Source organism: Acinonyx jubatus, chromosome A3 (assembly GCF_027475565.1).
Source record: "Acinonyx jubatus isolate Ajub_Pintada_27869175 chromosome A3, VMU_Ajub_asm_v1.0, whole genome shotgun sequence".
NCBI classification, from domain to species: domain Eukaryota; kingdom Metazoa; phylum Chordata; class Mammalia; order Carnivora; family Felidae; genus Acinonyx; species Acinonyx jubatus.
In genome coordinates this window covers 41,072,292-41,084,662 of record NC_069388.1, presented here as the reverse complement: position 1 = coordinate 41,084,662, position 12,371 = coordinate 41,072,292, and the positions used below count along the sequence as shown (strand labels likewise).

General features: G+C 38.9%; 1 protein-coding gene across 6 annotated transcripts in view; it reads left to right on the top strand.

The window, feature by feature from the left end:
* KIF16B (kinesin family member 16B) overlaps positions 1-12,371 on the top strand; it is a 287,157-nt gene that overhangs the window by 49,337 nt on the left and 225,449 nt on the right. For all 6 annotated transcript variants that reach the window (XM_053200271.1, XM_027069539.2, XM_053200272.1 and 3 more), the window contains exons 5-10: positions 52-149; positions 925-1,034; positions 3,653-3,795; positions 5,281-5,449; positions 5,645-5,776; positions 6,740-6,915. In XM_053200271.1, coding sequence (XP_053056246.1) covers positions 52-149; positions 925-1,034; positions 3,653-3,795; positions 5,281-5,449; positions 5,645-5,776; positions 6,740-6,915 — 828 coding nt within the window. The remainder of the gene's footprint in view (positions 1-51; positions 150-924; positions 1,035-3,652; positions 3,796-5,280; positions 5,450-5,644; positions 5,777-6,739; positions 6,916-12,371) is intronic.

The window sequence follows — 12,371 nt, the reverse complement described above, 5'->3', positions numbered from 1 at the left end:
TCAGTTGCTTTTATTTCAAGTGACAGCTGTGACATTCCTTTTCTACTGCAGGGCGATTCTGGCTTAATACCTCGGATTTGTGAAGGGCTCTTCAGTCAAATAAATGAAACCACCAGATGGGATGAAGCATCTTTTCGAACTGAAGTCAGGTAGGGCCCGTGGCCTGAGTAACTGAATGTGTGAGCTTGGTTGTAGCTTCTCTCTAGGCTCGAGCAGTAGATAAAAGATAAGGCCTGCGGATTCCTGAAGGGAGAGGCTGCCTTTTCCCCTCCTGTACTATCGGAGCTGGAAGTAAAGCTTAAAACACATCTGTTTTCAGTGACTTTCTTGGGTGCAATTTGGATTAGGATTTGGGAGGCTGGCAAAAAAAAAAAAAAAAAAAATCCCTCTAAGTCAGAAACTCTAACCTAGGATGTTTATCTGAAAGAGAGCGAGCTTTCGACTTAGAAGTGTGTATCCCATTCACTTGCCTTATTCTTTTAGCTAAATAAGGTTTGTGTTATTCTTTGTGTCGGTAGGATCACTGTACACCTAATCTGAAAATAAATCTGGATGGATGAGGAGTGTTTTTCCTCCTTGAAATAAAACCTCTGTGGGGAACCTGTCTCATCATTGGGTTTGAGGACAGACACGGCGATCAGAGGTCTTTATGGCTGGCCCAACCTCTCAGTGGCTGTGTAGCCTTGAACAGTTGTTTAAAACACTCTACACCTCCACTATGTAGCCTGTAAAATGGGGATAATAGCAGTACCTACTTGTGGACTGTTGTAGGGATTAAATGAAGTAATCCACTTAAAGTGCTAAGCATGGTACCTGATAGATATATGGTTACTGTCTATAAAGGTATGTTGCGGCTGTTATTGTTGTCGTTTTATTACTGTGTGAAATTATTTCACTGAATTCAATCCTGTTTAAAATTTTTAGCTACTTAGAAATTTATAATGAACGTGTGCGAGATCTACTTAGGCGGAAGTCATCCAAAACCTTCAATTTAAGAGTCCGAGAGCATCCAAAAGAAGGACCTTATGTGGAGGGTAAGAGCAAGTATCTCACAGCTCTGTTCTTCTTGGGAATTTCCGTAACAACAGTAGTTTCAGGGGGAAATGTGAGATAATGGCGATATGCAAAAGATTTATCTTTGGCATTTTATTATAGCAAAGATGACATGTGTCGTCACTACAGCTATCACTAGTAAGAATTTATACTTCATTGAGCATTCACTGATTTTGTGGGCTTGCCAATAGATTTCCTCTGGCTTCCAGAATAAGAACTCTCTGGAAACTTGTTTTTCTGTTCTCAGGCAAGATAACCAACCCTGTAGGCTGCCTCTTTAAGTGGCATTGTGTCTTAGCGGTATATTTTTACTGACCTTAATGGTGGCTTATGACTGTATGGAGATTATAAGACCTCTCACCTTGAGAGAAGAGCGTTGACAGAGTTTCCTGTGCTGCGGTCCTTGGCATTTGTATTGTGACACACTAGCTGCGTCACAGACACTTGTGAGGAACGTCACAAGTAATGGTGGCTGGCCCCTGCTAATTATTTATGAATAGGCTGGCTCCTCTCAACTTCCTGGCATAGGCGTTGAGTTGTGGCTGGCCTGTAGGAATCACAGACATGTGCTTTCCTGTGGCTGTTGTCCTGCATTTGCGTCTCGTTGGAGGCAAGGCTGAGAACTGGTCATGGGCTTAAAGGTGTTCCTGTTTTGGTTGTCTTTTTCACCTGGTGACATCAGGTGTATTAACAGGCCCCATCTGCATTTTATTAAATTTCCAATGAAAATTTTGCCTTTTATGCCCAAAGTAAGGTGTATAACTATGTATTTGTTTTGTGGAGCGTAGAATAGCTATTATTGTTAATAGCTTTTAGGCTAACTGTGCCTTCATGCTTCCCTTTAATTGTCTTATCAGATGTTAAAACATATTATAAAGCTGGCTTATGAGGAGACAGAATAATCAGACAGAGGAAAACATCCAGAATATGATGTAGATACTTATGGGGATTTAGTTTCTAATAAATCTGATGTTCAAACATTGGACAAATATTGGTTGTTAAGCTGTCTGGGAGGAAAAAAAAGTAAATTGGCATCAGAACTCAGCTTTTGTACCAGGATAAATGGCAAATGGAACAAATATTTTAATATTGAAAGTGACTACTTTCAATAGCCAATAAAATGGCTACAAGAAACTGTGGGTTAATTTTTTCTTTCAGAAATTTGCAGAAAGGAAGTCTTTTAAAAATTTACTTAAAACCTAGAAACCATAAACTAAGTGTTAAATTTGAAATGGTAAAAAACAAACAAACAGAACAGAATAAAAATTTGGCAGAAATACAGTCAGCAAGGTAAAAAGACAACTTGAAAAGTAGGAAAAATCTTTTCCATCCAAGTTCCAGACAAAGGACTAATTTCCCAATAATAAAGAGATTCCATAACCCAATAACAACAGACTCAACAACCAAGTAGACAAATGAACAAAAGATGTGAATAGACTTCACAGAAATGGGAATATGGATGATTTTTAAATGAAGGAAAGAATGCTTAGCCTCACTCATAATCAGAGAAAAGCAAAATAAAAAAGTCTTCAAGATACCATTTCTTACCTATCCCTGGCAGATGTAAGTAAGCCTAAGACAGTGTTGGGCGATAGATAGTCTCATCCATTGCTGCTGCTGGGTGTAAATTGCCTTCTATGGAGAACGGTGTTTGCAATATCCACCAAAATTTCAAATGTGCTTTGATCCAGAACTTCTGCCTCTTAAGAATTTTTTTTTTGTGCAGAAATATTCACACGTATCTGAAAAGACCTATGTACAAGATAATTTGTATCCGCGTGACTTGTAATTGCGAATAGAATGTAAACAACGTCTATAGTTTCAACAGGAGACTGGTTAAAATTGGTTATGGTGCATGCATACAGTTGAACACTTTGCAGTCACACAAATGAGTGAAGAATCACCTTAACTGATACAGAATATTCTTCAGTATATTATTACATAGAAAAAAGCAGGATACAAATGGAATTACACACACACACACACACACACACACACACACACACACACACCCGTGTATGTAATTGCCTGCATATCTATGGGTTATTTTTAGAAGAGTATGGAAAAACTAATTACATTGGGTTGTCTGACACAGGGAAGTGAGCAGTGGGTTTAGGATGGGTGGTGGGAAACCCTTTACACAGTATATCTTTCATAGCTTTTGATTTTAGAAACATATGAATGTTCCCAGAAAATGAATGACACATTTTTTAAAGGATTAAAAAAAATGCTCTTGGGTTTTGCACGAAGCTAGTGTTTATGTTTCCCTTGCTATAACTAACGCTCATGAGGTCGATGATAATAGCTAACGTTTATCATAAATACCCTATGTGATAGGTACACATTATCAGAGGTGACTGGGGCTCAGCGAGGTTAAGTGACTTGTGCATAATCATGTAAGTCCACTGGTAAGCAGCAGAGTAGGACTTGATCCCCGAGTCTGTGTTATAAACTGGCACACCGTAGGAACAAGCAAGATCTTCAAACAAGTCAGCAAATTTGTACAGTTGTGTGTGATTTCCTAGGGGTAAATTTCTTATTCTGTTTATTGTATATTAGGGAGATTTCTTCAGCCCCCCGCCCTCTGCTTTTTTCCCAGATTTATCCAAACATTTAGTACAGAATTACGGTGATGTGGAAGAACTCATGGATGCAGGAAATATCAACCGAACCACAGCAGCGACTGGGATGAACGACGTCAGTAGCAGGTCTCATGCCATCTTCACCATCAAGTTCACTCAGGTGAGGGCAGCTGGGGGGCCGGCTGGCTCCATCCTCGAGGTCTTTACTTGGTGATTAGCACCAGCTGAGGACCAATCATTGTTGAACCAGGAGCAGCAGCAGGCAAAGGTGACGGCCTGTCATCTCCTTGTTAATTAGAGACGAACATGTGTTGTGTGCAGTTTCTCCGTGGTTGCAGGCACGGTCGTTTGAAATATCCAGATGTGTACCCTCAAGAAATAGTTAGCAGGCTTCAGCCCTGTTCTAGACAGAAAAAACTTGCTTTTTGCATAATTAAGCAAAAGTTTTCAGTGTTGTGAGCTCTCTGGGAGATAATGGATTGCAAGTCAGACCAGCTGGAGGCCAAGGTGAGTAACTGATTGTGGTACATTATCGCGCCATGGCACTCGCCCCACAATGTTGATTATGATTATTTGAATGATATTAAAAGGCAACCAACGTTTTTAGGTACCAGTGTAAGAACTATTCTGATTAAGAGGTGAGGTGTGTTGTGACTGTGTGTGGAATTACTGAAGGTAAATAGTTTAAGACCTAGGCCAGTAGAACAGATGAATGCAAACACGTAGGGTCCTCTTGGGACTTGAGCGTGTGTTAGGAGTTTGGGGATGTCCTGGCCTATGTTAGCCATTGAATATATCAGATACAAAAAATAGTATTTTATTCAGGAGGGGAATCCCAGACCAAGAAAATAAAAAAATTCTCAAAAATCAGTCAGAACAACTCCTAATAAATGCTCCACATCTTTACCTTTTGTTACATCTTTGCTTATGATTTACTGTAGTTTTTTGGATTTTCTCCTTCTTTCTGGTTAATGTGAATTAGGATATGGCCACCTCTGGTTTCTAAGAGGCTTACATTTCTATCAAAATATGGTAATTTCTTTTTGGCATTTTGGCTCAGACTGTTAAATGCAGGTTAAAAGTTGTTGGGAAGGTAGGATTTTGGTAGAATCCAGAAGCAAGGAATACACTATTTAAGGTTTTCAGTGTTTTATAATTTGTGAAACAAGTTTTGACATTGAATAATGGTCAAATGGTCTTTTAACAGCTGTCTACATTTATCGTATTTTGGAGAGCCATTGTGCTTGGAATGCTGAAGACTCTAGATGAGAACAAAACTACTTATTTATTTACTTCTATTTTCTTTGTTGAGTGCCCACAGTGACTTGTGTCCTGTTCTACTACAGTCAGACTTAGTAAGCCTTTGTTGAGAATGACCGAGTGATTTGAGTAATGGAACAGATATCTTCAGAAAGTTTAAGAATTACATATGGTAGACTTCTGGTGTATTCAGTTTCATTTGGAAGTTTCTATAATCAGTAAGAAGGCCAACGAAACAACAAAATTAAAAACAAAAAACAAAAAAAAAACCCAAACCCTACCCTGAGAGATCACAGTGAGAAGTGGAAAATAATTAGAATTTGTATCACAGACAACATCAGGGCTCTTTACACCTCTTCAATTTTGCTTTTATATTTTGCTACAGGCAAAATTTGATTCTGAAATGCCGTCTGAAACCGTGAGTAAGATCCACTTAGTCGATCTTGCTGGAAGTGAGCGAGCGGATGCCACCGGTGCCACTGGGGTCAGACTGAAGGAAGGGGGGAATATTAACAAATCCCTCGTGACTCTGGGAAATGTCATTTCTGCCTTAGGTGGGTTTCTGCTTGTCCCCTGCCCCTCTTACTCTTCGTGGTACTGTATTAACACGAAGCAATTATGTATAATGTTTGTGTTATAGTCTGAGAGGATAGCCTCAAGGTTTTCTGAAGCCAAATTAGAGAAAAAACTTTACTCTTTTTTTTTTTTTTTTTTTTTTTGCTTCTTCTTTTTCTTCTTCCTTCGTGCAGCCGATTTATCTCAGGACGCGGCAAACCCTCTTGTGAAGAAGAAACAAGTTTTCGTGCCTTACAGAGATTCTGTTTTGACTTGGCTGTTGAAAGATAGCCTTGGCGGGAACTCTAAAACCATCATGATCGCCAGTAAGAATTTCAAGTTCTTGTCCTCAGCATATAGTGTTTTATGTGAACTACCTGTAGATGTGTAAGTTTAAAGCATCTCGTTAGGAAGTAGTGCCTTTTTTTTTTAAATCTTAAAAAAGATAATAGTTTTTCTATCTTGAAGAAAATCTCTGTGATCCCTGTCTACACTATCATATTATTAACTCTCTTTCCTGTTTCCTAGTTAGATAAACTTGCCATGTGTTGTGCAAATGCTCCTGCATTTTCACTCACTGGAAGAAGTGTAACAGAAAAAGATGTACAAAGGGGAGACAGTTGCTTGGAAGAACTCAAAACCTTTTAACCCCACTTTCTTTTGCCTTTTCTCCTCTTCCCTTGTTGTCTCTGTGTCTCCCCCATTCCCCAGGCCATGCATTAATGGTAGAGAAAAGGGATCTAACCTAGGGTATGTACCCCAGATACAGGTAACTATCTAGTTACCTGAACCCTGAAGGCTGTGGTGGGGGTTCAGGGGGGTGGTTAACCAAAGCTTTAGAGGAAAAGAATTCACTGATCTACTGACTCTTTTGAAAAGTAGTAATGCCATGGATTTTTGCAGGTGGTAGACTTTGCCGGAACTTTTAAAAGTATTTTAATTTCTATGTAGTATTGAGAAGTACAAATAGTCTTAAAATCTTCTTCCTATATTTTCAACAGAGAAAACTCCTTACTTAAAGCACGGTGGAAAGTCTCATATCTCATTTTAGAGTTGGTTAGATAGCTAGCTGATTCTAGACTTAAGAGGAGCAAAATGACATTTAATTTGGTATAGTGAGCACCTTTCCTATAAATCTTAGATAATTTTTAATATTCATTACCATGGCAATGAATATTTAGTCTATCCAATGACCTGGGGTTAATCTGACTTTTAAATTACAAACCAACTTTGTGTTAAATGAAACACGGAGTGCTGGATAAATTATTTTTTGAATTCATTCTTCACAGCCATTTCACCTGCTGATGTCAATTATGGAGAAACCCTAAGTACTCTTCGCTATGCAAATAGAGCCAAAAACATCATCAACAAGCCTACTATTAATGAGGACGCCAACGTCAAACTCATCCGTGAGCTGCGTGCTGAAATAGCCAGACTGAAAACGCTGCTTGCTCAAGGGAATCAGGTTGGGTTTTTCTGAGATTTATGGATAATTTTCTTTGAGTAGTGACATCTATTTCTAGATCTTAATGAGACAATTATTGCACTCGTTGTATTGATTTGAGTAAATAAGTGCTAGGTAAAGCTTTGAATGAGTTAGCCAGTCTCCTTTACATTACCCTCTCCTTGGCCTTTGCATTCATTATGGGCTCTGTGTGTAAGATTTCATCCACGAAGCCTGAAATGATTAAGTATCTAATAGTTATCAATTATGGATGGAAATTTAGCATGCAATAGGATTAGCCGCATAATCTCCATTAGTGGAAGGAAATTGAGGTGCTTGGAGTAAGGTTTAAAATTCTACCCATGCATTTTATGGTTTGAAAATGTACTTTGACAGAATGAAAGACTTGTTTGAAGACCTTTCTGAATCTATTTTGTATTGCCCATTACAGAGGTGGTTATGGTGATACAGTGACATGTGTGACACACCTGTAACTGGCTGAGATGATGTCCTTGAGGCTTTGCTTGACTGTCCAAATGGCTTCACCCCGGGATGTTTTGGGATTCCAGTGAAGGAAGGGCCTTTGTCCTTGTTTTTTCACAGTAAACTTGCTTATCTGTGTAGTGTGCACACAGAGTTACGTTCTTTAATGAATAGTGTGACTTAGGTTCTGATGGGTTTTAGATACTGTTGTAAAGAAAGTCCACCCTTGAAAGAAAATCAGGGATAGCTTTTTAAAATATTGGACTTAGATTTGAGTTAGAAATAAACAAAGATACATTTCTTCCCATTTTCCTAACCCATACATGGATGTCTTGAGTGTATTATTTGAAAAAAAAAAATGCTTTTCTTTAGATGCAGAGTGCCCTTTCTAGAGCAGCTTTTCATCTAGAAATGTATGGCCCTTGAAGCCCTTGACATACTCTATAAGTGGTTTGACCCATAAAATTATTGGCAGAATGAAAACCTCACTGAGTTTCCTGCATCCTGAAATGTACCTGACAGTTTATTCCCGTCCGATGGCAGACAGCATTTGAATAGGAATTCTTCATTGCACTTAAAAATATCTCCACACAGAGGCACCTGGGTGGCTCAGTCGGGTGGTTGAGCAACCGACTCTTGATTTCTGCTCAGGTCATGATCCCAGGATTGTGGGATCCAGCCCCACATCAGGCTCTGCACTGAGCGTGGAACCTGCTTAAGATTCTTTCTCTCTCCCTCTGCCCTTACCCCACTGGCCCGTATTCTCTCTCTAAAACAAAACAAAACAAAACAAAACAAAACAAACATTCCACATATATTTTACTTTTTGATGTGGACCTTTCCTGTGTGTGAAGGCAAGTTGCCAGAATGAATAGTCCAGCTGTATATGATATTATCAGGCTCCCCTGACTTAGGACATGATAGTCATTTTAATTTGTATACCATGCTATTGGGATCTTTTTTCTTTTCTTTTGTTGTTGTTTGTTTCTTAATTTTTGAGAGAGAGAGAGAGAGAGAGAGAGAGAGAGAGAGAGAATGAGAATGAGTAGGGAAGGAGCAGAGAGAAAGGGAGACACAGAATCTGAAACAGGGCTCCAGGCTCTGAGCTGTCAGCACACAGCCTGACACGGGGATTGAACTGAGGAATGGCGAGATCATGACCTAGGCTGAAGTCAAACGCTTAACCAACTGAGACACCCAGGCGCCCTGTGGGATCTTTTTTTCAGTGTCATAAAAATTTTATTTATCTAAAGTGAACACTTAAGGATGATTTGATAGGATCACCCACACTATTCTATGTGAAGGGAAGTATTTGGACGATTATTGGTGCGACTTGTTGTACTTAATGATTTACTAAGTTGCGGCAATGAAGGGAAAGAAAGATGAGCCTTTTTAAATGAACCTGAGGAAATCCTTGAAGGAAGCCTTATCATACAGACAGAAAAGTTTAATTTATTAAAAGTTTTCCATATTCTGTCTGAGGGATGTCTTGAGACGTATCGTGTGAGCCAGTTGCCTTTTATCTTCTTTCGTGACCGAGGGCTGCTGCTGTAATTGAAGGAGTATTTTTGTGGGTGAGGGTGAGGATAGAAGAGATAGTTAAGTCTATTTTAGAGCACACTGAAGATAAAATTCTTTGGTTAACTTCATACGTTATAATAAAAACAGGAGTCCAATTTAAAATAATTTATCACACTATGAAACTATAAATTGTTGTGGGACAGTACAGGCTTATCCTAAATTAATGAAATTTGTGATGCTCAGTAAAATAAGCAGGTGTTCTTAAGTACCCATTAAAAATCTCTGTATAATTTTTTTCTGGTAACATTGCTCTATTCCTACAATATTCCAAATGCTGCCATGGTTCATTGAAATGGTTATTCAAATCAAAGTCCCATTATTTGGCTAAGGGCAGCTAAATAAAAATCAACTCCTTTTAACAAGTTTTTGTATTTGCCAGTGCAAAATGTCAAATGCATCAGAATTTCAAAAGTACAAAGTAAATAAAGCACAAGAATATAACATGTATTTGTTTCTCCTACTATAGAGAAATACACAGATATGTGTAGTTGTTTGTATATATACATATATATGAACTCTGTATTTAAGAGTTATTTATGTACAGGAAAACTACATATTGTAAGTGTACAGATTATTGAATTTTCACAAGCCGGATCCACCGATCTAACCTGCGTCCCTATCAAGGAACATAAATTACCAGCATCCTGGAAGACCCCCTTGATATTCCTTTTCCAGGTGCTGCCTGCCATTTCTGTCAAGAGTAACTATTATCCTGACTTCTGAGGGCATAGATTAGGTTTTAGTGTTGCCTATTTTTGTTCTTTATGTAAATGGAATCATGTAGTATATACTCTTGGTCTCATTTCTTTCATTCAATGTCGTGTTTGTGAGATTGATCCATGGTGTTGCATGTAGTTGTAGATCCGTTCATTCTCACTGCTATATTGTATTCCATCACACAAGTGTGTCCCAACTCATTTATCCAGTGTAATTTTGATGGGCATTTGGGGAGTTTCCTTTATGGGGCTATAAGTGCTCTTGCTGACTTTCTTCTGCATGTCATTTAGCGAATGTACCGACACGTTTCTGTTAGGTTTATATTTAAGAGTGGAGTTGGTGGGTCGGAAGGTGTACATATGCTCAGTTTTAGCCAGACAGTTTTTACAGTGCCTGTACTGGTTTACATCTACCATGAGCACACGAAAGTGCCCGATCTCGCTGCTGCAGGCCCTTGTCCACACTGGGTTCTGTCCAGTTTTCATTGTGACCATCTGACGGATGCACTGTTATGTTACAGAAGGATTTAGTTTGCACTTCTCAGATGATCAATGAAGTTGAGTATTTTGATCGCTTGTCCTTTCAAGTGTTCTCTTTTGTTATATTTAAAGCATGTTTTCAGAGTTCTACTTCAAAGCTGACAGAGAGAACGTCTGTGAACTCTTTCTCTTGGATATATCTGGAGATGAGAAAATTAAACAATAAAGAAATGAAATAAGCCAGAAAAGTCGGGAAGCCAAGGAGGACACTAAAATGGAAATAGGATGAATTTCTCATCTGTATAGCTGGAGTCACAGAGAAACTTTAAATGATAGCTAGATAATAGAAATGTCATCATGTGCAAACTTTTAAGACACATCTCCAGGAGGGTCACAGACGGAAACTGTTACATGATATTTGTATGAATGAACACAGGCCTACTAGGTAATTCAGAGGGGAAAGGAAGACGTACAAAACAGCATTATGTTGTTTTTACATTTTATATATATTATGCATACCTTAAAAAAGCACTTTATGGGGCGCCTGGGTGGCTCAGTAGGTTGAATGTCCGAGTCTTGATTTCAGCTCAGGTCATGATCTCAGCGTCATAGGATCTAGCCCTGGTTTGGGCTCTGTGCTGAGTGTGGAGCCTGCTTGATATTTTCTCCCTCTGCCTTCCCCTTCCCTTCCCCCTCCCCCTCATTCATGTGCTCTTTCTCTAAAACAAACAAAAAAGCACTTTATTATAGTAAAGAGTGTAATTCATAATTAAAACCAAACGTGTCAACTTTTATAAAGAAAAAAACCCAAAAAACTATAGGAAATAGCAGGAGACAGAGCCAAACATATTTGCCACGGGGAGCTGTAATCCTCTGTCTCATTTCATGAGAGCTCACATAGACCAAGGTAAGGAAGGACGTAGCATATTTACATAACACCATGAAAATTTGCTCTAATCAGTACAAACCAGGAGAAATAGATCACCAACTTGTGCCACAAGTTTCCTTATTGTGAAAAGGGCTTCTTTTTTTTTTTTTTTTTTGTAATATTTTTATTTATTTTTGAGAGAGCAAGTGAGTGGGGGAGAGGCAGAGAGGAAGGGAGCAGAGGATCCAAAGCGGGCTCTGTGCTAATAGCGGTAAAGTCGATGCAGGGCTTGAACCCACAAACTGTGAGATCATGACCTGACACTCAACCGACTGAGCCATCCAGGTGCCCCCAAAATTACTTCTATTAAAAAAAAAATGAGGAAAAGATCACAAGCTGACTGAAAAGTGAATAAAGAATATGAGCACAGTTCACAGGAAAAAGTTTCAAATGGTTTCTAAGTCTATGAAAAAATATTCAATGTCCCTTGAAATACAGTAAATGCAAATATTAAGAACAGTGAGATGAAAATATATGGATATGGACACATAGTCATTAAGCTGTGTATTTTGCTGCATGTAAATTATACCTCACATTTCTTAGAAAACCTATCAGATGGGCAAAGATCAAAATGCTTAATTGCATAGTATATTGGCCCGGGTGGGAGGCGACAGGTGCTTATACATGTTGTTGGTGGAGTTGATGCTGCTGCAGTTGTGATGCCGTGTTACCATTGGTTTAACACATGAACTTCATCTGAGTATTATTTAGTCCCGAACGTCTTTCTTCTAAATGGACACCTTGCAAACAGTAATTTAATTGAAAATGGTTTAGTTTGACCAGATATTTCCTTTAAGAGGACTTAGGTGGGTTTACCAAAAGGCCCAGTGGTCATGATAGCCCGCCCACCCGCATGTGTTCAGTCGGTGATTATCTGCTGAGTTGACGATGTGGTAGGAATGTTTCAGCTTTGAGTATAGATGAAAAATCCCTATAGCGGAGTTGGTGAAATTAGCCATGTTATAAAGGGGTCACTAATTGCTGTGAAAATTGTCAGCCACATATAAACTGTGCAGGCATAATAAAGCCTGCCACCTGCATTTCTTCACTGGCAGCTATTTGTCGAGTACCATCTGTGTGCAAGACGGCATGCTAGGTGCTGCAATAATGTGCTGTAGTAACGTGTTAGCAAAACTCCTTTTTTTCCGCTATGAATGAATTTCCTTTACTAGTGCTTATCTTGTTGGCTTTATTCTCCGTAATCTGGGTAACAGTGGGAGGCCATCTTTATCACCAGACAACATCTCTAATGGTAAAAATGGCCCCTAATAGGAGAATTGCATCTGGAT